Genomic DNA, 27,198 nt, shown 5'->3' with positions numbered 1-27,198 from the left:
GTGACAGAAGCAGACAGGCAGGAGTAGTGCAGGTGGTGGATAGAGGAGGAGACCAGAGTGAAGTGCAAGAGCAGAGTGAAGCAGAAGAGCACAATGTAACAGGAGAGGGCAGACAGAGAGGAGAGTGAAGGAGAAGAAGATGGCGACATTGTGTGTGAATAGAGGAGAATACATATATTTGTTTGCGTTGCAGCGAAGTGTCAATTCAGTTTCATACGTAAAACATTGGCGGTGGGGGGGGGGGGGGGGTGTTGTTCGGACAGACCTGCCCCCACTGCTAATATAATTCTAAAGGAAAAAGGGCCTACCTAGGAAAAAGTCTGAGGTTACGTGGGACAAAAGCAGAAGGATATGTAGGTTATCCTGAACTGATCATAACAACAATATAGCCACAAAACATCGCGAGTAGCCAAAACATGAAGCACACATTGTGAACAACCAAAGTAAGTGCCAAAGGGAAGAACCATAAGAGCATGTAGTTAAACAAGTTACAATTAAACAACATGAACCGCTATAAGTGCAAGTGTACCTGTGGAAAAAGCAAGCAAAAATAATAAAAACAATATATCACAGCGAGTACAAAAATTTAAATCAGTTACCACTAACCACAAGAGCAACAAGTCTCTAAGCAAGAGTCATTGTGATCCTTGAGGAAACTAACATCGGGTCAAGCGAACCATTCCTAAGTACCGTTGTACTCTCGGAACAAGTGCATCTTGAGCCTTTTCTTGAAGGTGGAGAGACAGTCAGTGCCTCTGATGGAGGTGGGGAGTTGATTCCACCACTGGGGGGCCAGACAGGAGAACAGCTTGTGTTGGGACCGGGCGGTCTTGAGCGGTGGGATCACCAGGCGGTTGTCTGAAGAAGACCGTAGGTGACGGGTGGGGGTGTAAGGCTGCAGGAGAGACTTGATGTAGACTGGTGCAGTCCAGTTCACTGCTCGGAAGGTCAATACCAGGGTCTTGAATCTGATACGGGCCATGATAGGTAGCCAGTGGAGAGAGATGAGGAGCGGGGTAACAAAGGAGCGTCTGGGTAGATTGTAGACCAGGCTGCGTTCTGAATCCTCTGAAGAGGGCGGGTTGCACATGCTGGGAGACCAGCGAGCAGCGAGTTGCAATAGTCCAACTTGGAGAGGACAAGTGCTTGGACTAGCTGGGTGGAGTGCTCAGACAGGTATCTCCTGATCTTCCGGATGTTGTAGAGGGTGAATCTACACGACCGGGAGACCGCAGCAATGTGGGCCGTGAGGGAGAGCTCGTCGTCCATGGTAACCCCAAGGTTCCTGGCAGAGGATGAAGGGGTCACCGTCGCAGAGGTCGAAATGTGTTGATGGATTTAAATAAGAGTGACCATGCTTTAGACCCAGACTTGTCCTAACAAAATGTTATGCCCTTTCCTATGAAAAGATTGTATTAGGCCTAACACCAATCCAAAGAAAAATATGCGCGATTCAGAAAAAAAAGCCTCGTCTTTAGCATGGAAAGCCTTGTCAAAAGAAAACTTCAGATGATTGTGGAAAAGCACGTCTAATGGTAAAATTGTGAGAATGAGGCTTTAAATGTAGGACTAAACTGAGATTTAAAAAAACAGACACACAAACCAAGAAGACCTTGTAGCGGGGTATACACTTTTAAGATTAAGAATACTTAATCTATAATAAAGTAGACGAGACACCACCCCAGGATTTGTTTTTAAAAGGGACTGAGGAAACTTTTATTGAATAATAGCCTTCGTAATAATCAATCTAATTTTAAGTAGTGAATTCTATGAAAGTAGAGCAGATCAGATAACGTGAGAGATACGCGAGTATTATACACAATGATTTATTTAGGAAAATGTAATTATAATGAACAAATACCAGATAAGTTATGGGTTAGTTTGGCTAGAGTAGTACAGTAGGCCTAGATTCTAATGAGGGCGAGCTACACAATGACTGTGTAGAGCGCGTGGGGAGGGGGGAGGGAGAGAGAGAGGTAGAGAGGAAGAGGTAGGCCTCTATAGCAGCAATGGACGCTCAATGGCAACTGGCCTAACGATGGTTAAGTTAAATCATTTGTAAAATACAATCAAACATAAACAATTAAATCACAACATGCCAATATGTCACAAGTAAGAAATATTTCAAATCGCAGTTAATTTTGACGGTGTGAAGAAAGGAGTCAATGGTTCGTTATGTCCAACGAATAGCAAGCGGAATCTCTCGTCAAAGTTCCGGGCGCTCAGTGAATTAGCAAGTTAAGAGGAAAGTCAGAAATGACGCATTTCACTTCAGTTATTCCTACAAACAAGCGGGGGTGATTGTACGTTTGGGGGTTTTATACTCCAAAGAACAGGGGGTTATCCTTGTGAAGGTGAACTCTAGAGGTGTGAAGTGGCTTCTAGCTTTGAGTTACGTTATTTCAAATGTCCATGGAATGTTTAAACTTCAGAATATAACAATACAACATTCATAAATGGTTTTGTTCGTATGACACAATTATTTTGGATCTAAAATTGACTAACGTAACTCTTCCTGAAGGGAAGTTATAATCAAACATCAACTAAACAACATTCTAAGTAAATGAGAAAAAGCACACATTATAACACATCAACTACTGTCATTAAAATAGTGTCCATGAGCCATGTAGTCCTTGAGAATATGTTTGTAAATCCAGAACAGAAAGTTCTTCCTTAGAAATCCTTTGTCTGATACTATGAGGCCGTGTGGCCTCTGTTCCTGACCCCATGCTGGGCCAGAAGCTTTGAAGCTTCTCCTGATAAGAACGGGGGGAAACCCCCTTTCTCCTTGTCGGGGGTAGGGGAAAGGTGTGATGGCACGTGGTTTGTCTTTGACTCTGCTACAACCTCAATGCCCCCCTTTCAAAAATGTTGGTTCCAGCACCCTCCAACGTTCTGAGTTTCCCGTTGAAAAATTCTGTACCAGACGTTCCTGCCTCTGTCCCTCTTAACTTCATCTGAGGTAATTGAACCTGGCTTTGCATTGCTCAGTTGTTTTTGAGATTCCAGACTAAAATGCACTTACAGCCACTGCTAAATCCTTGCCCTCGGTTCTAGACTTAGCAATCTGTGGGGCATGTTGTGTATCCATAAATCATATTTTATTATTTTTATTATTCCATGTTGGACAACTTCCATCACAGCCTCATGAATTTTGGTTGTCTTAATATCTGCATAGTTACTCACTTATTTTCACACAACCCCATTTTGTACCATCAGGTACCGGATTGGTTATAGGGACAGTTAATTACTCAATGATTCCACCCACATTGTGAGGCTGGTCTCCCCAATTTCCGAATTTTACATTCTTAAAAATTGCAAGATACAATATTTTTTTTTTAAGCTGTTACTGGTTTTTGCCCCATGTAATGTCTAAAACACACAGTTATACAGAAAACACACATCTTTGCCACCTTCACCATCAATTTAGAACAGGGGTGGCTAACCAGTCCAGCATAAAGAACCCCCCAAAAAAACGCACCATAGCAAAGAGCCACACATGCACGCCCGCACTACAACAGCGGCTTACAGATCTAATGACAGTCATAATACAAAGCATAACAGTTTGTATACGACCGCACAGGGCCTAGCGTCACTGGGGGCCTCGCGCCTGCCTGGTTTGCAATCACATTCACAACGGGTTTTTTTTTCAATATTTTTTTATTTCTGTTCTTGACTCGATTTGCTCTAAAATGAAATTCCCATTTGTCAAAAAATCTCCTGAGAGTGCGAGGAGGAAGGAGGCGGCCGGGAGAAACAAACGTCACCTACAAGAGAGCAAGACCGCAAACATGAGTCGGGTGCTGAGAAAATGAATAAAACTAAAAAGAAGCAAGAATTTCAAGTCTATTCGAGAATCGCTGGATAAATTTGTCAGCACATCTTGCAGAAATGGTGTGGCTCCTCCAGGATAATAGCTGTCGGAAGTATGGACAGTCTCCGTGTGGGTTGAAAGTGATTCTTGCACGTGCATCACATGTATGTCAATAAGCAGGGCCTTGCATGTTAAGTTCGCACAGGGCCTCGCACCCCCCCTGCGACGGCTCTGTGTGGTTTGTTTAATTCTTAAACAATGATGTGATACGCGATACGAAATGCGAAAAGGTCTATATATATATATACAGTATATATTTTTTGTATTCCTTTTATTCTCCCAGCCGCTCAGTAAGAGCCTCACAGGAGCAGGCAAAGTGCCGCATGCGTATAAATGTTTGTTTATGTCGTCACACAACCTACCTTCGACATTAACCTACTGTACCTAAAAGCATCTAACAGCATCCTGATTGAATCTTGCTGTAAGGTCTGCAGAGAGATAAACTAACAGACAAAGAACCTCTTGAACAAAAACGTCCTCTTTCTGTCTCTCAACACGTATTCAGTAATTGACCTCTAATCTAATCCTAGAACTAAATTGAAGTTGAACAAAGTCTTGTTTTTTGGCAACAAGACTGAAACATGATCATCTTTTCATGCACCATATAAATACCTCAGTTCACCAGCATTATTACTACAACAGTAATACAGGACTATTTAACATAATTACCCATTGTGATGGTAATCCATGTGTCATCTTTGTGTAAGGCCAGTTGTTCACCAGTTATCTTCTCATCCCCCACTCCCTCCCTCCCGTCTCTCTGTCCCTGTGCCTCGTTTTCCCTCTCACTCTCTTCACACTCCTTCTTTCATTCCCCCTCCGCCCTTTTCATCTGATTTCTCTCATTACTTTCCTTCCCCCAGCCTGATTTTTGGCATCATCACGTGTGTGACGGGTTTGCTGGGGGTTGGCAGCGGTGCAGAGATCAGCCGGAGGCTCCGGAGGAGGACGCCACGAGCTGACCCACTGGTGTGCGCAGCAGGGCTCCTCCTCTCAGCACCATTCCTCTACCTGGCGATTGTGTTTGCTCAAGCCAGCACCATTGCCACCTACGTGAGTCTGGGCCATCCTGAAGCTGTGGGACTTTTCAGTCTCCCGCTCATACACACAAACACACCACACTCCCAGTCTCATTCAGTCCGTCACATATTCCTCCATGTTTACATACTGTTCTCCCTATTTCAGACCCTTACACATGTGCGCACGCATAAATAAGCACACATTAAATGTGTTATGAACACAATGGCTGAACATCTTGTCTCACATGCAATCAAACCAATGCCCACTAGAAGAACACAAACATCGTTCACAGATTAACAAGATATGCAAACATAAAGAGACGCACAACAAACTCCCGTTTATCCTTGTGGAGTTTGTTTGTCCTTGGTGTGGGCCTTGTGGGCATGAGAGAGCCAGGCTGGATTCTGGCTCTATATCGTTCTCAGCTGTGTGTTCCCTCTTCAGCACCTTATTATGATGATGTGGTGGCATAACTGGTTAAATATTGCCTCTGTTGACAAAGGTGTTTATCTTCTTGGGTGAGACCTTCCTGTCCATGAACTGGGCCATAGTGGCTGACATCCTGCTGGTGAGTTGATACATTCTCAGTGTGAAGGAGATTAAATGTGAATGTAATTTTTCTATGTACTGTACAAAGATGGAGATGGTACTATTTACTCAGTAAGGTTTACAAGTGGCCCTGTGACATTATTCTCCATCTCTCCCTCTCTCCTTAGTATGTGGTCGTCCCTACTCGGCGCTCTACTGCTGAGGCCTTCCAGATTGTTCTCTCTCACCTGCTCGGAGATGCAGGGAGTCCATATCTTATTGGAGTGGTACGATGCACATACATACTTCCATGCAAAAGCAAAAGGCCTCAAAGGGGTCATTGACTTATTTTAAAGGGTATTTCACACTGTTCCTGAAGGTCTCCGAATAGGGTATGTAACATTGGTTGGGCTGAAAATGGACGGGTGCTGTTCTATGCGCCCTAATGCAACCCTATGAATTAGCCCTGGAATAAAACAAGGTTTTCTCCCTTTTATGGTATGCTCAAGAATATATAGATGCGCTGTGCGCTGATTGGTTGGTTTACAACGAGCGAAGCTGCGGAGCAAAGACGCAACATAGCCAAACATGCATCGTAAATTGGAGATTTACATGACAACACAGGTTATTTATTCGAATGGAATACAGTTAGGAACATGAAATAACATTAGCCCCATTGCCAATAAACTAAATCATCACACATTCTACCTATGCTAGATACAGGATACATTAGCATTGCTAATAACTGTTAGCAACAAAATCATACTCACAGCTTGCGGTTGTGATGAGCATACAGTCGGAATAGCACCTCTTTTCAGCAACAGCGGCTTAGCAAATCCTGCTTTATATTGTCCAAGGTTTTCAAAACTGTCGTTGGTGAAATGGTTCGAGCAAATGAATAATTGAGTGTTGAACTTCACAGGGATCTTCTCATAGACAAACATCAGCCATGCCTGTCGAGTGTTTGGTTCCTTGGGAAGACTATGAAAAGTGTCAGCATTCCCTGTACAGACTGGAACATTGCATTTACGACCGTGGTCCATTTTCAATGTCCTTGAAAAACTTCCAAACTTTCTTCTTTGTAATTCCCGTGGAAGTACACAGAGCACGCAGCTAAACTAGTGTCTGACATCTACGCAAACCCTGGGGCGTGACAAAGGTCCAGACCAGAGCCAAAAAAGGCGGAGCCACCTTTGTGACGTCACAAAGCTGCTTTTTTTAAACCGACTGTTTTACAGCAGAAGTTTCAAATTGTGAGATTTGCATAGGAAAGAGGTGTCAATGGACTTTGATGTTCACTGTATGTCCATTTTACCCACAAACTGTCGTTATTCAACTATGACAAGGTAAACTCGGTTTTGCAGTCAATGACCCATTTAACTGACATTTTGGTTGAAAATTTGTAATTCTCATTTTTGTGACATTTAAGGTCTGCTTTATAATGAGAAAATAGGGGTTGTCTTCACCATAACTTCCAAAAGACCTAGAGAAGCCAAGGCAGAATCCCGTAACATAAGTTACGGTTCTTTGACTTAGTTTCACTGCACTCTAGAACGTCAAAATTGATTCAAGGTACTCTGCAGTGTTGCCAATTTGGGGACTCTCGATAGATTTAGTGACTTCACCTTCCCTAGAGAAAAAAAGTTTAATCTAGTGATTAGCAACTAATCTGATGACTTTCTGCTACTTTGGCAATCTCCGTTTTCGTTGTTGAGCAGCAGAAAAATAACTATAATTGTACTTTTGTGTTAGACAGTTGCAGCCGCACCCACTCAATCAAATGTAAGTTAATGCCGTTTGCCTTGGCATGACCCCTTATTACCGTATTTTACGGTATTTAAGACACATCGTGTACAAGCCGCACCCCCCCAGAATGAGCACTTTGTGTTTGTAAATCAGAGTATAAGCCGCACTGGAATACAAGCCGCACTTTATAAGCAAACAATGTTACCGTTGCGTGGACCAATGCTGACAAATGATCACTTGCACGTTCATGCTATGGCTGCGGACAGCTTGGATAGCGATCTAACTAGACAACATTCCCAATAAGGGTGAACACTCAAATTATCTAAACTATAGACCATAGCATTACACATATCAAAACAAACACAACAATAGAACTCCAAATAATGCTTATTTAACTAAGCTAATGCCCTTAACTTAGGAGCTTTTCAGCTTGCCGCAGGGCATTCTGGGTAATGCACGAGTATAGGTGATCTTACAGCATTGAGTAACACACTTCGTTTGTGGATAGTATGTCCAGAAATAAATCCAAGTCACTCATTTATTGGCAGAATCCATTGTTATGTCTACAAAATTATTTAGATATGTTTATAAGTTTAGCTAGCTTTCAAATCCTGAGGATAGCCTACTGTAGCAGACCTTTCTATTTGACAATGGACAAGGGTGTTTTGTCCCTCGGGAGTTGCCGTAGGCTTGATGCTGAAAGCATTACGTGGAATCTGAGGGATGTTCGAATGGCGATGTCAAGAAGAGCAGTGGTAAAATACAAGTTATGAAAAGAGACCGCGTCCGTGTCTTATTGTCCACACTATCATATACAATTATATCTAAAACAAACTTACAAAGAGCTCGGTTAGACTACCAAAGTTGAATTAGTAATGTTGTTAGCGATGCTAGCGTTATTTGGCTGGGTATTTCACTGGGTTTGCAGCTGTCTGATTAACTGAAATTATTATGAAATGTTATGTTCTACTAGCCATTTGCCTACTTTAGAAAGTCACTGTATTTCCAAGCCCTGATAGTGTAACTGATAAAACAGTAAATTAATTCCTCTTTCAAGTAATAAGCCCCCGTTAAAGTGTTGAGCATAAAATTAGATGCACGTTCAGTAGAGATCTTGAGAGAAGCCACTTTTTAGTTCTAAAACCGGACTATAAGCCGCTTCGAAATATAAGCCGCACAAGCACAAGAAAACTGTAAAATCGGAGTACAAGCCGCGGCTTATTTTCCGTAAAATACGGTATTTTGCAGACAATGCAAAGGCAGAGTACATTAACGTCTGAATAAGGATACTTAGATTTTAACCCCCTTGACGTGGATAAATAACTTCATAAAAAAAACAAAAGAATTGGCACATTTATCATATTCTGCCTACAATTCATTTGGGTGGACAACAGAATGACTAGATTTCCAGTTCTACACTCTGGTGAGTTAAGGTTTTTTGTAAGGCAGCATACACGCAAGCACATACGAACACATGCAGAGATGCATACATTCACACACACACAGATGCAACTCGACAAACATCCATTTAACACGCAGGTGTAGGGGGGTAAATATTGGCCAAACAACCAAAACGAATTCCCCTATGGTTTAAAGGAAGATGGGAAACTAAATAGTGTATTAGCATGAACCAAATCATGCCAATACCAATAGAATTCCAGGTATTTGACTCTATGGGTTAAATCAGAGCAAGAATGGTCAAAGTACGGTTAAATGAAATACGCATTTAATAACATTGCAAATGAATGAAATCAATTACAGGGCAAACATGTTACAATATGAAAGCTTTAAATCTTACCTACTCTACCATGATCATTGTAAATCAGAGAGAAAGCAAGAGGTGAGCAAGGAGTAGGACAGTAAGACAAGGGAGAACTGAGGAGAAAGTCTCAGGAGATGAAGAATCCACAGAACAATACATTACAATTCCCTTTATACACAAGACCAACCAATCAGACCAAATCTTGAATGGGGTGTGAGGGCCATCAAGTTGAGACCGTCCAGAAACTCCAGACTTTAGCATATGAGAGGTGGGGGCAGGTTTGACACCCAGTCTTCCAATCCTCCCTCTTAGACACAAAAGCACAGGCAAAAGCTGCAGTGTTCATCGTGTGATAACCTGCACCCATAGGAAAAAGGAACTTGATTGCAGACAGGTCAGCATTGAGATTCTAATGGTCATGGCTGTTTGCTCAGAGGATCACGGCTATTGCTCAGAGGACCACTTTTGGATCATGGCTTTTGCTCAGAGGATCACTTGGAAGAACCTTTGTATTGGCATGCAGACGTTCCCTTGGTTAGCATATTCCTGCTACTTAAGTTCTTGTCCTGTTACAGCAGAACACAATTGGAGCACAGCAGTTGGTTAACAATGAAAATTGTAAAGTTTGGAGTGACGTTTGGAGTGGTCTGGGGTCTGAGAGAGTCGGATTGGATACAAATGGAAAGTAGTGAGACAGTGTCCTAAAACTCAAATGGAAAAAATAGTTGAACAGTCCTCCCTTTTGATAGATGAGAGGTACACAAACATATCATCTAGCATAGATGAAAATGGCAATTAAAGCAAAACAGTGTTCTTGGGTCCAAAATAAACAAAACATAAATTACACGGCAATAATAAAATACAAGTTATACCAATCTACATTTACAGGTCAGGAACCATTGTGAGTTTAGCTAAAACCTAGAACATTTACCACCAACTCTATAAAACACACAAAGGTACATACTGATCCACAATACCCAATACTCATCCACACAAAACTCATGGATGGACAAACCATATGCAGCTAAAGGAACTGGAGCAGCAACAAATAAACTGTCCCCAACGAATATTTGAACTACAACAAAGACTAAACACAGGGGTAATAAAGTAGGAATGAAGCAATATCACAATTTGGACCTGAATTAAGTAAATGTAAAAGATAGTTGGAATTGCATGTAATCACGTTAAAAAGTTCAAGGTTTGTTTGTCTTGATAAAGGCTCAGCTTATGCTGCATTAACAATGGGGGAGGCCTACCCTTTCCCAGATCCCAACATTTGGACTCAGTGTGACCACTTCTTAGACAAGCATGACAAAATCTAACTTTGTTGTTAGCATAAAACAAGCGTGTGGGTTGAATAGGCATATTTCTACCAAGATCCCAACATCACATCTCGGTGTGTCCTTGTCTTTTACAGAAGTTACACTGTATATGAGGGGGCTGCTGGGGCTTGGGTTTTACCTCTGTCGCCATTTTTATGGCAGCAATGCGTGGCGGATCAGGAGCACGACGGTTCTTTGTAGAACGCAGTTTGGGGATTTGCGCAACAATTCCACTGTCTGTGTCTGAACACTCAGTAGAATGTGAGCCAGCATGGCTGGTCTCTTCACTGTCTTTGTTAGCGGTGTATTGCCTTGTGGCACAATAAGGGGTCGCTGCTTTGAGGACAGAGTTGAGAAGACATTTGCCAATTAAATGTACACTAATCTTCAATGTTTGTTTCTTTTCTGCTTTCTTTTTATGGACTCCTACAGTTCGCCAATGTTCAATTATTTATGCTAGCGTAAAATCAGTTTTAAGACCGTTCTTGTCTTTCTTGGTCAATTCAGATAACGTTCGGTTAACGCTAACTTCTTCCCACAGGTTAAGTAATTTGTTAACTTCAGTTTCCCATTCAATTTTTTGTTCTTTTTATGCAGAAGCTAATAGCAGAAACTGGTAATAGGCTTCTACCAACAGAACCAGGCGGAACACAATTAATGTACATTTGTAAATGGTTACTCACCGCACCATGGTTTGAAACGCCGGTATACCAAACTGTAACTGAATTGCTCGAAACATATCACGTCGGGGTCACCAAAACTGTAGGGGGTTAAATATTGGCCAAACAACCAAAACAAATTCCCCTATGGTTTAAAGGAAGATGGGAAACTGAACAGTGTATTAGCATGAACCAAATAATGCCAATACAAATAGAATTCCAGGTATTTGACTCTACGGGTTAAATCAGAGCAAGAATGGTCAAAGTACGTTTAAATGAAATACGCATTTAATAACATTGCAAATGAATGAAATCAATTACAGGGCAAACATGTTACAATATGAAAGCTTTAAATCTTACCTACTCTACCATGATCATTGTAAATCAGAGAGAAAGCAAGAGGTGAGCAAGGAGTAGGACAGTAGGACAAGGGAGAACTGAGGAGAAAGTCTCAGAAGAATCCACAGAACAATGCATTACAATTCCCTTTATACACAAGACCAACCAATCAGACCAAATCTTGAATGGGGTGTGAGGGCCATCAAGTTGAGACCATCCAGAAACTCCAGACTTTAGCATATGAGAGGTGGGGGCAGGTTTGACACCTTTTAAGCCTGTGTAAGAACACAGGCTTAAAAGAGCTATATTTGACACTCCTCTATGTCTACTGGTCTTCCACTGACAGTTGCTCTCTCCTCCTCTTTCTCCATCAGGTGTCTGATTCTCTGAGGCAGACAGACTCCTACCTGTGGCAGTTCCGCTCCCTCCAGCTCTCCCTCCTGCTCAGCTCCTTTGTGGCTGTGGGGGGCGGGGCCTTCTTCCTGGCCACCGCCCTCTTTATTGAGCAAGACCGTCAACTAGCAGAAAATGATGTCACCTCCGGTAATATTTCACATCTGATCTAACTGCTGTGTGAAATATACAGTCCTGGTCAAAATGATTGGCACCCCTGAATTTTAAGTACAGAATTTAGAATATCTTAAGAAATAAAGGCAAATTAACCAATTTCATATAACCTGAATATTTATATATATATATATATAAGATGTCCAAGGTTACTGAACAAAAGTAAAAACTAAAATAATACTTCCATAATAGTGAAATTATGCAAACATAAAATGTACTCCGAACACAATTATTGGCACCCCTCACTAATATTTGGTTGCAGAACCTTTGGCAACAATGACCGCCTTCAAACGTTTTTTGTAGCCATCTAGAAGCTTCTTGCACCTGTCTGCTGGTAGTTTCTGCCACTCTTCCATTGCTATGTGTTCAAGCTCTTTTAAGTTTGCAGCATTCCTCTTTGAAATGGCAGGTTTCAGCTCTCTCCAAAGGTTTTGATGGGATTTAGGCTCATTACTGGCCAGTTTAAAATAGTCCATATTTTTCTTTTCAACCATTCTTTTGTGCTGTTGGATGTGTGCTTTGGGTCGTTGTCCTGCAGGAAAACCCAAGCCCTTCAACTCAAACCTAGTTGTCTGACACTGGGTAAGACATGTTGCTCTAAAATGCCTTGGTAATCCGTCCATAGAACATTATCCCAGAAAAACTGTGGCTTATCTATGAAAGTTTTTGCAAACATGAGTCTTGCCTTTTTGTGCCTTTCTTTCAATAGTGATTTCCTCCTTGGTCTTCGCCCATGGAGCCTTACTTTGTTTACTGTGTGGCACATGGTACGAGCTGAAACCACCACTTCAGATTGCTCCAGGTCAGCCTGAAGCTCTGTAGATGTCTTGTGTGGTGTTTTTTCCACAATCCACACCAACTTTCGCCGACTTCTCTCATTGGGTGTGCTTTGCCTTCAGCAAGGGCCCGAACCCTTGTGTTATCTTCAGGTCATTCTGACCCATCAGTCATTGTGACCCACCATCGTATTGCGACAACTTTACCGCATACAAAAACAAAGTGAAGCATTTTATTTTAACCGTTGGGCTGTCTCAACCCCCCACATTGCGAAGGTTAAAAGAAAAATATTTGTATTTGTTTTTGTATTGGATAAAATTTGGTAAATACAAAGATGGTTCGTTATGAACCTTTGGGTCATGTGACCCGAAGGCAGTACAAGGGTTAATGTTTCTTTTCCCACCCCTAAGCATCCGTCAATATTTGGACTACATAGAAAATTTCGATGTCAAAAGTTTCATCTTGGTAGTGATTGCGTTGCTTGTATTTTTATTTATGTTCCGTTGCATGGTTTAAGTTTAAATTACGTTTTTGTGGCGAAAAGTGAAGCTAACAGTGGCTAACTTGCTAGCCACAGTCACTGACGTGACGTTACTAACGTCATAACGTCACGAAAACACGCATGACTACCTCTAGCAGAACATTAGTTTAGCAGTTTGTTAACTTCTGGGAGATAGCTAGGCTAACTATAGCTTTACTGCAAGGCAGCTGCAGAAACGCCACAAGCAAAGATGCCAGGGTGATAACTATTTACTTATTTTACTTATTATACTACTTATTACTTACTGTAATATGAAACACAATTGTGAAGTGTAATGTTGCATGGTTTAAGTTTAAATTACGTTTTTGTGGCGAAAAGTGAATCTAACGGTGGCTAACTTGCTAGCCACAGTCACTGACGTGACGTTACTAACGTCATAACATCACGAAAACACGCATGACTACCTCTAGCAGAACATTAGTTTAGCAGCTCGTTAACTTCTGGGAGATAGCTAGGCTAACTATAGCTTTACTGTAAGGCAGCTGCAGAAACGCCACAAGCAAAGATGCCAGGGTGATTTTACTTATTATACTACTTACTTATTTTATTTTTTATTACTACTTACTTACTTACTTATTTTACTTATTATACTACTTATTACTTACTGTAATATGAAACACAATTGTGAAGTGTAATGTACAATATAAGCTGATATTATTAAGGAAGTACATCTACTTTCGGAAACAGTAGTCTACTATTTCACTGAAGCATTAGCATCATGACATTAGCCTCTGTTGCCCGGGCAACACATACTACATCGGTCTATGATCCATCTGTTTTCAATCGTTAAAATAAACATTCCTCACAAATACATTTTCGTTGTAGGATTTATTATGACATTAGATTACAAGTAAAAGATTTGTTGGTGAAATTATCATTGTGGTTTCAAACCAGTGTAGCTCACTGCAACGCTGTAGCCTACGCAAGGCACTTCACCCTACTTGCCTCGGGGGGAATGTCCCTGTACTTACTGTAAGTCGCTCTGGCTAAGAGCGTCTGATAAATGACTAAATGTAAAAATGACTAAATGTACGCAAGACACACTAATACAGTAGCTAACAAAAACGTCTCCACAGCTGTTTAGGAAGTCAAACGGCGACAGAACATGTTCCGCACTCCCCTTACTTAGCCCAAATAAAAAGTATTTCAATAGGTGAAACTATCTGACTACTAGGGGTGGAACGGTACACTGAAGTCGCGGTTCGGTTCATACCGCGGCTCAGACATCACGGTTCGGTACGAGTTCGGTACAACGGAGGGAAAAGCAAAACAAATCAGGTTCCTCTACGAGTGAATACGGCGCATTGAAGATGACATGTTTTAGCCCTATTTGTATGTGTATCTAATGGCTGGTTAAGCACTGTAGGGAGGAGAAGTTGAACAGTTTTTTTGGTCTCGTTCCAGTGATTGGCACACCTGGGTGATGGCGTCGGATATTTTTAGTCATTTAGCTAGCACACGCCAGATGCGTTGTATTTCCACTCACATACCCCACAACCAGTGACGTGCGGTGAGTAAGAGGCTAGGCACTTGAATGGGAAAATGTGTCCAAACTTTTGACTGGTGCTGTAGCCTACATGTTGAAGAATACAGTATCGAAGTGCGCAAGTGAGATTTTCGCTTGTTGTCCGCAGTGAACGGACAGTAAAAGCACTGCTTATTCTACTTTTTTTTTTTTTTTTTATTATGCGTAACTGGTACATTCGTCATCGTAACGTCTAAACAATTGGAATAACACACATATTACATATATAAATCACAAGAATAAACAGTAAAAATACAAATGAATAATAATAATAATTATATTAAATAAAATGATTTAATAAAAAAAATTACGTTTGAATTTTGGCAGGGTAGGCAGTGCCGAAGTTTTCCTAAACTTGCAATCTTAAAAATGCCGGCGGGTCCTCTATCTCTCGCGGGTCGCCACCACTCGCCATACTTGTCCTTAGTGCTGCTATCTATCCTGTCTCACGGCGGCACCAATCAGAGCTTTAGAGCTACAGATTAGATGTTCCTAAAGTACACAAGTATCTAACAGTAGTTTCCGCATTACATTAATTAATTTGCACGCAAGTTTTATTTATTTTCATAGTCATATAAAAAAAATGTGTGAGGAACTAATTTGAATTAATCAAAAGGGTGCCAATAATTGTGTCCAGGGTATATTTTATGTTTGTATTTTTAATTTCACTATTATGCAAAAACTGGTGTGTGTTCAGTAACTTTGGACATATCATTAAAATATTCAGATTATACAAAATTGGTTCATTTTCATTTATTTCTTGAAATATGCTGAATTCTGTACTTAAAATTCAGGGATGGCAATAATTTTGACCAGGACTGTATTAGTCTCTTCTTCATCAATACAGGTTGTGACTTATACTAACTTTTATCATTGGCAGATGATGAACCAATCATTGTGCCCAAGAGCGGCAGGTCAACAAGGGTGCCAGTGTCCAGTGTTCTGATTTAAGGACAGTTGCGAGGGACCTGGGGTGCTACTGCAGGAGAAGGCTCCTTCAGCAATGGTCCCCACAGCCCCTGCCAGTTGCACACCTATTTTATTTTTTACAACAATGGTTATTGAGGAGTTTCATGATTATTTATTATTTGTAGCCAAAAAACTCTTGACATCAAGGCAACATGGCAATTACCACCGGAGAAAGAAGAACCTTGGCCTTCAACATTCTGGTGTTATACACCAGCTCTTCCACTGAAATTTTCTAAACATGGCAATGTTGTTGGACAGACGTGTTTATAGAAGAAAACAAGGAGTTTAGGTCAGCATCTCAGATCTGTAAAAGATAAGAACAAGTTGACTAGTTCATCACTTGAGTGAAAGAAAATGTTCCCTGTTGGTTGTTTTTGTGTTCTCCAGAAAACTCAGTCTGTAAATGTTCAACACATTTGTGTTGACCACAAACCTCTGTGGAATCTGGTGAGAATTTCGAATGTCAATTTTCTCAGTGAGTTGTAACCACTACATTCGTTCTGCTCTGTATTTGGCTATTCCTAATACGAAACTTTCTTGCATTGGCAAGATTGACAGACATCTGGCCTGTCAATCTAGTTCTCCACACTTCTTACGGAATACAAGATAACGCTAGATAGAGCACCACACCAGAGCAGGGAACAGCCCATGGTACATTCATGGGACCCCAACACCCAATTTGCCATTTAAATGAGGTTGAATCAAACTTAAATTTGCCATTTTGTTTTTCAGACAGATGTGTTTTATATGTTGCTTGAATAAGATGTTTTAATACCAATGTTCCATATAAGATGGATGCCCGCCTGTGTGACAGCACAACTGGAAAGTCTACTCACAACTGCTTCAGCAAGATGGCTAGAATGGAAATGGATTGATGAGTAACTAGATGATCAGCAATATATTAGAGGGATCTGTCTTCCATTTGTTTTTGTGTTCTTTCATTAGCTTAACCTTTTTGAAAATGTTCTTTGTAAAATCTGTGGTTATATTCTTCTGTGAAGAGGCACTGATATCCCAGTCAGGCCTTTAAGAGTATGCTTTTCTTAATTGTCTGAGGAAACATTATTGTCTTTTTTTAATGACAGTAATTATGGTGTATTCTTTGGATAAAGTGTATTTTAGAACATTCCCCCCGCCCCCAAATAGTGTAAAAAAAGTACATTTTGTTGTAGCTATGTTTGTTTAAACATTAAAGAAGCAGTATGGATCTATACATAGACTTGGCAGACTGATTTGAATGTGGATGGATACAGTGTGTCTCTGTGGTTGTAACAGCTTTGCAGTTGCAAAGTTGAGAAAGCTGCATCTTTGAAGCACGTGTTGTGTTCCACAGTTCCTCTGGTGTTACTGTTGCTGCTATGGAGGGTAGAACATTATTTCATGGACGCCTCACTCATTTTGTCCCCCTCACAAGAGTTGTTCTTGCCACCCCTACCTCCCATTCTACAGGCATGCTCCCTCTATTCTCCTCTCACAGGGATTCCTTTTTCCCCCTCCTTTTTCAGTTGTCTGCATAGTCTGTTTTCGTCTTTGATAGGGAAAGAGGAGTGCATGGCTTCCTTCCTTTGGTGTGGTTTCCTGTTTGTAGGTGGGAGAACGTCAGAGATAAGGCAGGTTGCTGCAGTAACCCTCACAAAATACACAATCTAAACAGCAAGAACTTTGTGTATGAGTGGATGTGCAATTCAGTTTGTCTGACCTTTCTGATGCTAAGACACACACAGACCATGCACACAGTTAACTTGGTAACACAAAAATGGAACAGCATGTCAGCAAAGTGGATGTCAACTGAACTCCCACTGATGGTGGTTTGTTAAATTTACATTTAGTCATTTAGCAGACGCTCTTCTCCAGAGCGACTTACAGTAAGTACAGGGACATTCTCCCTGAGGCAAGTACATATAGTAGGGTGAAGAGCCTTGCCCAAGGACACAACTTCATTGGGTACGGCCGAGAATCGAACCAACAACCTTCTGATTAATAGCCCGACTCCCTAACCGCTCATCCATCTGACCGCCCTTGTGCAGTAAATGTGAAGACTAACTCCTTGAATTATGCGTGTTTAGTTTTTCAACCATAACATCTTAACAACTGGTTCTCATATGTTAGGTTTCCTCTTATTTACATTTAGTCATTTTTTTGTAAAATCTTATGTAAATTGTTTTCTGAATAATTTTAAATTCAGTGCTGTCTACGGTTGACAATTTAATGAGACAGGATCAGAAGACAAATGTTCCTTCATTGGACCAGGTGCTCTTTATTCAGTATCTCAGGAGTATCGGACCCTCAAACTCACTCTCTATTTTGAGATGCATGAGAAATATTCACACAGAGCTGTTTAAGCTTCCACTACCACTGCTGTTATGAAACTGTATATGTATCGGTGTTCTTTTCCAAATTAACTCTGATGAAAGTACTTGCCTGTGTTTATTTCTGGCAGTTTTGAGAATACATACTTCATTCTAGCTTTAGTCATGAGAGGTAGATAGTAAATATATTTCTTTAAATATTTTTTTCTTTTAAGAGGTGTTAATTAAATTGTAAAAGTAGGATGGGGGAGGTGAAATGAAATGGCTTGCGAGACTGACAGAAAACGGTGCATTGTTGGTGGTTGGGTGCAATGACAGAGGGAGATCTTCTGACAGAGCACGGGAAGTCGGAGCACATCAAGTAGGTTAGACACAAGAAAAAGCTACTTCAAAGAGAGACACCCACCTAAAGCTGATATATTGAGGAGTAGAGGGCAAGAGACTAACATACGTTTAGTAGCAGAGAGCACAACTTGTTAAGACGGCCATAAATATACACAAACGGTAGACATGGTGGACCTCAGGCACTAAACAGATGTCATAGTTGGAGTAGATGCAATCTTGGCCTAGGTTTAGAAGAGGTCAAATCTGTTAACTGGTATTGCAAAGGCAGCAAAACATATTGTCCTTCAGAGTGGGATCCACACGTGTGCAGTAGGTAAGTCAGTACTCTCTGTTGAGCTAGTTCTCTTCCAAGGTTTTCTGTGTTGTAGTATGTGATTTGGAGCATGTGTTTCTTTTGTCTCGCCAGATCACTAGACTGAATGTAGGCTCCTGCGCCCTCAGCTTCAATTCTCATCTATCGCATTTGTGATCCTTATGATTTTTTTCCCCCTCTATATCTTTTACGTCTTATTCCCTCAATCTTTTACAATCTTTCAGACTGTTTGGGCACCCCCCAAGCCACCTGACCACTGATTGTCTATGAATCAGGTAATATGTCACTAGATCATTTTATATAGTTTTACGTTCATTATTGTGGTTATATTATTCTAGGATATTTTTATGAATTTTGGGTTTATTCATCATCCTTATTTCAAAGCCTGTACCACTGTTAAACACCCCAAAAACGCAAAGTTTGTGTTTCAAAATACATGTATGTTGGAGACGTCAGTATTAGAAAAACTGAGCATTTAGGCACAGCATCAGCATGCTTAGTATGGTAGATCAGGGCGTTATATTACATTTTGTTATTATATTGTTAAACATTTTGTATAGTTAATGTACTTAGAATACTGTATTACTTAGGTACTGTGAAACATTATAAACATATGACAGATTATGTAGAAATAAGTACTGTAAGAAGAAGGTGGAAGTTTATTATGTTACATAAATATACAGGAAATCCGTTTCCTGGCCATAAAGAGCTCAATTCAACCTCATTTACACAGAGGGAGCATGTGAGAAAGAGAGTATATGTGAAATGGAGGATTGAGGCGCAAAAAAAAAAAAGGATGTAATATTACCAACCACACAGACAGATGGTATTTTCTCAAAGTGGAAAACTACACACTACATTCCATGAAAAGCTTTCTCTTTGACCACACAGTGTTCCTCTTTTCCCAGCTGTGTAGTTGAATATGGTCAATGATGTCACTGGTAACCTGGAAAAGTAAAGGTTTTCAGTGATTTTCTAGTTTTGTAGATGCATTTGTCACTATACTCTTCAGTAATACTGTATAGAGGAGTATTACAGTATGCTTTTAAATTATTTATTAATGGATAGTTGCTGTTGTACTAGAAAGGGTGCCCAGTTTCACAAGAAAACTTGTCCTAGACTGCCAGTGGAGTTTCTAGACCGTAACCAGGCTTAATTGTTTTATTTATATAATTTATATTTATATAAATGTACCAGATGGTGCTGATCACCGTCAACACCAGCTACTAACTGGAAAGTAATGCAAAGACAGTGTTGAGTTCTCATTCACATGATGCTGTGTACTCTTGCAGGAATGGAAATATCTACACTGGCATTGTTAAGCGGAGCTCTCTTGCTGTCCATGGTTCTGCTGACTGGCCTGTGTCTTCACTGCAGAAGACACTCAGCACCTTGTAAGATGACTGGTGACTGATCACACCAGAATTTCTTAAATTTTGTATATCATTCCATCTTGAAAAGGACTGTAGAAGATAACCTGAACACCAGTCAGGAATTCTAAAGTCTCATCTTTAAAGATTTATTAAACCAAACTACTACCACAACTATCATTGTCTTGTTGATGGTGAGAGGGAAGGCCTGAGGGGTGCAAACATTTGCTTGACAATAAATGCAGGTTTCCCCATAAGTAACAAAACCCTGACAGACATGCTATGCAGTACAGCACATGGTGAACTGGTTGAGGTTATATCGAGGCATGCAGTGGCTACTTTCCTTGGCCCCTTTGCTTCAATACATATTTCATCTTGGATTAACTGTACACTCCCCTCAACATGAGCTGATGTCAGTTTAGAGATTCTTTAGATATTAATGCTTTGGCTAACTTTAACCTAGGAGAGCTACTGTAAATATTACCATAAGGCCCCTTTGACACAGGTAAATACACATGTTCCTGTACACTACAGCAGTATGTTCATCTGTAACTGGTAAGGGGCTTCACAGAGCAACTGATGCATTCAAACGGGGTATACATTACAAACAGTAGATTTGCTATGGTATATTATAAGCATTGTTCTGTATTACTGCCAGAAAGGAAGTATAAAAAAAGAATGTATTTTTGGCATGTTTAGAAAGGCTAGTAACTAGATTACCATGTCCCAGACATCCTCACCAGTGACCTGACCAGGATGAAACAAACAAGACATTTGTCACTAATGTTGTTTCATCTCCCTCACTAGTCATTATCCAGCCCAACCACGGTTCAGAGGACTACACACAACAGTAAGCACTATATTTGAAAGATGGACTGGCATGTGCTGATAAATAATATAAGATGTGATAAGGTTGAAAGAAATGTGTTTATTCAGTAATTGCTGTATTAGAGTTTGTTGAATTAACAATTTACTGTAGATTTGTATCTTACATAGTACTTGTATCTTTCCTCATTTAGAACACAACCAATGCGAGTCATTCGTTCATGTGAGTATGAGCAGTTTTATGTGGCAAATGAGTGCAAGAAAGTATTTTCAGAGGAAGCAATTTTGCACCTTTAAAGGTCATTTAGTCTAGTTTTTGTCCCAGTCCTAGCCCAAGCTTGGTATATTTACATTTAGTCATTTAGTAGACACTCTTATCCAGAGCGACTTACAGTAAGTACAGGGACATTCCCCCCGAGGCAAGTAGGGTGAAGTGCCTTGCCCAAGGACACAACGTCATTTTGCACAGCCTAGAATCGAACCGTCAATCTTCTGATTACTAGCCCGATTCCCTAACCGCTCAGCCACCTGACTCCGTATATAGACTTATTACTGTTAATATTCATAGACTGTTATTGGGATTCTGCCATTATGTACGCTTTTCATCCTTATTGTAGTAATATTGATGATAAATATTTGTCATCAGATCAAGGCACAATCGGCACAAACTGGGCCACACAGTCTTCGACCCTTTCACCTGTGTAAGTGTCTCTGCTACCTGCCACTACATAGAATAACACACACACACACACATAAACAGACAAAACAAGGTAAAATGCTTCATACAAAACATTGTGAGCAGGGAAGTATCATATTTGGAGCTGCCTGTATGTATTTGTTTTATGTATGTTACAGTTCAGAACAAATTGTGCGACATAACTCTTTCACCCCTACTGAAAACGGTGAGTAATGTCTAATTCACATTACCGTTGTCTGACTCTATTTTTGTGTTTTACATCCCATTAATCAAGCATTTTTTATTATGATTCAATACATAAGTCACAGGATATACATCATGTGAGGGATTACAGTATTGTGTACCCTTTGAGGCTACTATTTAACTAATACTGCATCACATGATAACACCCAAAAACTGTTTTGCAGAAAGCAATCCCAGTTATGAAAATCCTACAGAAGGTAAAAGAAATATCTGAATCTTGTCTCCTAGTTCTCCATCTACATCTATCTCTTTCTGCACTTGTCCCCCTTGTATAATTTTGTCCATCTGTAATTTATTGTCGAATTTTTTGTGGAATATATGGAGTTATTGTCTGCATTGACAAAGCAAGCCGACATGTTGACTTGATGGACGCTCTTGATTGACATTTAGGAATTTCTTGTCTCTTTCCGTTGTGCAGCTCAGTACCAGAACACTGTGGATGAGGACGAGGAGTATGAGCAGGCAGCTGATGCGCCCTACGTGTAAGTCCTCTTAATGTACAGTACCAGTCAAAAGTTAACAGGTCAAATGTGTCCAAACTTTTGACTGGAACTGTACCTTAGAATAAAAATGTATAATTAATTTCATCAGCTAAAATACAGTTTGTTTTTGATCAAAATATAAGCCTCGACTAATCTAGATAATGTTTTTTTAATAGAATATTTTTATTGCAGGTTGTTGATGGGTACAATCCACATTGATACATAAAAGCCATATTTGTCTTTTTTCCAATAACATTGAAGTGGCGTAAAAGAATGTACCTTTATGATTATGTGACGGAATTTAAAACTCATGCTTAAAAATCTCATTCATATCACACATTTGGTATAAGGAAAATAATGCAATGCCGTTAGAAAATAGAGTACCGGTATTTAGTGAAAGAAAGCTTTGTGTTTTTATTGATAAATGCAATAATTAGTACAGCTTAAAGATCTTCAAATAAGGTATTTGGACACTAATTTAATTTATATAGACACAGCAAAGCAGCCTTGTGCTGTTTCTGTATGAAACTAATAAAAGTATTGATGTTTCTTATGTTTTAGTTTTGCTTGCAGAAAAGATGTTGCATGCCTCAAATGTGTTTAATATGTAGGTTTTCTGTTTTAGAAATAGAAGAATTATCTTATTAAACCACACAATGCTATCTCAGCTTCTACCTTTGCATGGGAGGTAATTTTCATCTCTATTTTCTTTCCCCTTCCACTCCACTCACTCTTCATCTCTTTCAGAGATGTATTACCAGACCCTCCTATGATTGAAACTCACCAGTCCAATCAGAGTCTAGCCTCAACCCAGAGCTCAGGTAAATGTACTATAAATGTCAGATAATTTTGAGTTGAGTTTTGACTCAACATTTAATATTTTTCACTTAAGTAGTGAAGTAGTAAACCATTTTTGAACAATGATACTCTGTGGATGATAATCAAATTGTACGTCAACATGCAGAACCTCCATATGTGAATATTGAGAGAGAGCAAGGTAAGTGATACATACTAATGTACATACATTTGTCTAACAATGTATCAACTGCATTATGGAATCTAAAATGTATCCTTGATCCACTCCAGTTGCTAAGCTTATGTTAAATATTAAAATAAATCCTATGTTTAAATAATTTAAATCCTTCACATTGATTCTTGTCATTTACATGACCAAAAAGGAATGTATCTCATTCTATATTTCTTATTCACTCCTCAGAAAACTATCAGAATGTGGATCCTCACCTTGGTAATGTAGTATTGCGTCATTATGTCCAATTATGGTCTGGTTCTCAAATGCTTTGGAAAAGCATACAGGAGATTAGCTAGTATTTCACTTCAACAATTTGTCATATTTATCCTAATTATCATCCCATTTATTATTTAGTATTCATCATTTGTAATATCTCTATTTTTGCCTGTCTCTCTCCTGCTTCAACACCTACATTTCCCCACCTGCGGATGTTGGTAGAATATCAATCGGCTCAAAGCAATTAAAAGTATTTTGAATAAGTATTTCTTAAACATAACTATATATGACACACAACATCAAACGATACACAAAAACCATCCGGCCTAGGAAACAGATAGTGATCAGAAACCGCTTACGCTCAAAAGCAGCGTCTTACAGCTTCTGATGACCCACTACCCCCAAACGCATTTACTTAATGGCACATGTAATCTGCCCAACCCTTGAGCAGCTCTAGATAATAAAACAGCATCTTCCTTTGTGTGTCCCATGTCATAAAACAATAAATCCAAAGTCTACACCCTGTGACCATGTCTCCCTGAGTTTCCCGAGGCAATGAAGACACAGGTCCCTAAGCAAATGACATGACAGAAAATACAAAAGACATAATAAGCAAACAGATAATCGAACAATGTTACAAACAGAATGTTCCACTACAGGATTGATCAAGTGTTTGTTGTAGCAATTATGTGTCCTATTACATATCCTGTCTTATTTCAAACCGTCTAAGCGGTCAACAAACAAGGACTTAACAGTGTTTGGTTTAAGATGTTTTCAATGCTAGTGTGTGTGACAGTCTTCTGTGGGCGTACACACCATTCTAGTAATTACTGTTGAATGTTCTTCAGGTATGGCCTCCAGATTGTCTTGTCTTGAAGACAGTGATGAGGACAGTGATGAAGAAACTGGCAACTATGTCAATCAAGATATGGTATGTTCTTCAGTGGGAGGTCATTGTGTTATACAGTTACCATTTTATGAGTTAAGTATTATATCAACAGAGGCTGATATCTCTACATCACATCTTGTTGTCCATTTCTCTTTCAGATGTGTTTAACTGAGACCTCCATATGAGTAAATCAATGTTGACACAGAAGAGGAAATGGATGATTCACAAAAGAAGGATTCACCTGTGGCATGCTTTCTGTTCATGGAAATATGGAACACATAGCATATGTATCTATATCAAACATCCATAGTACTGCATCAGATGTCTGATTTGCCAAATCATGCTGATAGTTGTTTGCTTGGTGTGATGCTTTTTGGAAACTATTTATAGATCTCTAATCGCCTTGGACCCTGCTATGTTTTGTTCAGTAAGGAAACAGATTACTGCTACAGCATTAACAGCAGGGTGAAGGTGTACAATTCTTGTCCACATTCCACCTGTTTGGTACTTACCGTATTCATAGGCCATTATTGAATACCAAATGGATTTGTATGATCCAGGATAATTCCACAAGAATACTGTTGACAGGATGAGCATTGTATTCTTGTGGAATTATTTAGTATTAGTATCCGTTTAGTATTAAATAATGGCATATGAAATTGGTAAGTACCAAACAGGTGGAAGTATATCGAGAACCTAACCAACTGGTAGTGTCATCACTAAAATCCAGAATGTCTGGGTTAATAATAATGTCTCCTAGAATCTCATTATGACAACTTTGGAAGTCTGTAGCTATAAATGCTCAGAAAGTAATCCTATAACAATCTCTTTCGTTTGTAACAATCCAAAGCAATGACAATAGCAACTATTTTAGCAATAAACTATCCCCTTAGGAAGTTGGGCCGTTTTCCATGATACAATTGGACCCAATGGCCACACTGGGGCAACAAATTAGACCATGTTGTTTTATTACACCCTCTGGTGGTAGTCAGAATAGTAAAGAAACAAGATGTGGGAGGGACTTCTGAGTAGCTGTTTTAATGGAAAGAAATTGCTGACAAATTCTGAGAAATGTTTTTGTTCACTTAATGTATTTGTAATGTTTGTGTGTGCCTCAGGCAGAGTGTTTGTGCTTTTATCTTGAAATGTGTGGTTTGACATTGAACTGTGAAACAGAAGTTATCTGAGTGAAGTTTTAGGTTCACTACTGCTCTAAAGTTTACAAAGACACATGCTTGGCTTGCCTGCCAAACCATTTTTACAGACATACCAGATATGGAATTAGAAACAGAAAGAGATTAAATATTTGTGCCTATGAATTACCCAGGCCTAAAAGTCCTACTGAAATGGGAAAAATGGCATTGACCTTTTCAACTAAATGTTGAGGTGGTAGGACGGGAAGGGAACCAGGGGTAGGATGTGTTTGCTAATATTAGACTTCATGCTGGTTATTGGTAGTTTATTGATACCAACAAGAAGAAGTAAAAGGAGCTCAAGTCTCAGAATAAAATTATCAATTAACTAAAATATGTATTTATTATTTCTATGTTTATTCAATTAAAAACTTGAAATATAGATGCCCGTAGCAAGTGTGGATTCCTCCTCAGAATTGCAATCTATTTTTAAATTGGCATGTTAGAGTGTTAGGGTTAACTCCTGAGGAAAAAAAGTTTCCACCTGTCAGAATTGGACATAAGTCCTGGAGGGACCAGGGAAGGAACCATCAACCTATTGGTTACAGATGCCTCACTCTCCTTACATCCTTTTGTGGCCCCTTTAGGATCTCTGCTCAATAAAAAAGTGGTCTAACAGTTTTTCTTGGCATTAACTAGTATTAGCTATTTATATGGAAGCAAATAAGTGACAATGTTTTGAATTTTGAAATGCATTGAAAACTTACTATTAAAGGTCCCATGGCATGCTGTTTTTGGATGCTTTTATATAGGCCTTAGTGATCCCTTAATACTGTATCTGAAGTCTCTTTCCCGAAATTCAGCCTTGGTGCCGAATTACAGCCACTACGAGCAGTCCCACAATGAGCTTTCCTTAGGACGTGCCATTTCTCTGTCTGTAGCTTTAAATGCTAGGAGGAGAGAGGCGAGGCTAACTGCCATGCTTCGTTCGTTTGCAAGCCATGATGTCTCTTGAGGAAAAACCAATATCGCGCTAGCACGGTCGTAGCTCATTTTCTCATTGGGCAAAGCAGAGAAAGGGGAGGTAACCTTTCCTCTTATGACGACATAAGATCGGAGCGTTTGAGCTTTAATTTTCTCAAAGGCGGAGAAGAATACCCAGGGCTTGGTTTACACCTATCAACATTTCTAGCCACTGGGGACCAAAGGCAGGCTAGGGGAACTCATATTAATGTTAAATAACCTCCTATAGTGAAATGTTCATGTCATGGGAACTCTAACATTTAAACCCCAAATTCATAGTATCAAAATGTTTTCTTAAAATGCTAATATTATTTTATTTCAATGTTAAAAAAAATCGGATCAAAAAATTCAAGCTTCCAAACTTCTAATAGAACAAGATTCAGGTTGTTCAAATTCAAACTGTGAAATGTTTATTGGAACATGCAGGGTTACAAAGACATGGATACCAGGATCCAGCGCTGATACGGACAGATGGGCAGTGCTTAGTGACAATGCAGGCACAGTCGTTTGAATCAGCTTGTTTAAACTGGATTTTTTATGAATTAAATGCTGGCTAACTAACTTGCTGGCTAGCTAACTGTCTTCCATGTCTTCTAAAGCAGGACAATATAAAGTGGATACTTTATTTTCAGTAAAGGAGCAGTGAATTGTAGCTACGTGTTCATTAAAGTGTTGTTTACTGATCATTTATGTG

General features: G+C 39.7%; 2 protein-coding genes across 5 annotated transcripts in view; both read left to right on the top strand.

Moving 5' to 3' along the window:
* The window catches only part of spns1 (SPNS lysolipid transporter 1, lysophospholipid), a 63,883-nt gene extending 47,041 nt beyond the window's left edge, over window positions 1-16,842 (top strand). For both annotated transcript variants that reach the window (XM_067233785.1, XM_067233784.1), the window contains exons 9-13: window positions 4,738-4,927; window positions 5,397-5,462; window positions 5,611-5,709; window positions 11,625-11,793; window positions 15,541-16,842. In XM_067233785.1, coding sequence (XP_067089886.1) covers window positions 4,738-4,927; window positions 5,397-5,462; window positions 5,611-5,709; window positions 11,625-11,793; window positions 15,541-15,611 — 595 coding nt within the window. In that variant the 3' untranslated portion in view covers window positions 15,612-16,842. The remainder of the gene's footprint in view (window positions 1-4,737; window positions 4,928-5,396; window positions 5,463-5,610; window positions 5,710-11,624; window positions 11,794-15,540) is intronic.
* Window positions 16,843-18,265: 1,423 nt separating this feature from the next.
* On the top strand, window positions 18,266-26,272 carry lat (linker for activation of T cells). 3 transcript variants are annotated; one of them, XM_067233817.1, is made up of 15 exons: window positions 18,266-18,592; window positions 18,690-18,704; window positions 18,821-18,871; window positions 19,889-19,990; window positions 20,774-20,816; window positions 20,986-21,014; window positions 21,438-21,492; window positions 21,647-21,693; window positions 21,896-21,928; window positions 22,150-22,213; window positions 22,961-23,034; window positions 23,178-23,210; window positions 23,430-23,459; window positions 24,308-24,390; window positions 24,507-26,272. In XM_067233817.1, the coding sequence occupies exons 4-15, from the start codon at window positions 19,891-19,893 to the stop codon at window positions 24,531-24,533; spliced, it is 618 nt and encodes a 205-aa protein (XP_067089918.1). In that variant the 5' UTR covers window positions 18,266-18,592; window positions 18,690-18,704; window positions 18,821-18,871; window positions 19,889-19,890; the 3' UTR covers window positions 24,534-26,272. The 3 variants fall into 3 exon arrangements, with proteins under 3 accessions (XP_067089918.1, XP_067089917.1, XP_067089916.1); XM_067233816.1 differs by having other exon boundaries at window positions 18,266-18,596; XM_067233815.1 differs by lacking the exon at window positions 18,690-18,704 and having other exon boundaries at window positions 18,266-18,596.
* The last annotated feature ends 926 nt before the right edge of the window (window positions 26,273-27,198 follow it).

This window comes from Osmerus mordax, chromosome 3 (assembly GCF_038355195.1).
Source record: "Osmerus mordax isolate fOsmMor3 chromosome 3, fOsmMor3.pri, whole genome shotgun sequence".
Classification (NCBI taxonomy): Eukaryota; Metazoa; Chordata; class Actinopteri; order Osmeriformes; family Osmeridae; genus Osmerus; species Osmerus mordax.
The sequence above is the reverse complement of the archived record's forward strand: the minus strand, read 5'-3'. Positions and strand labels throughout refer to the sequence as shown.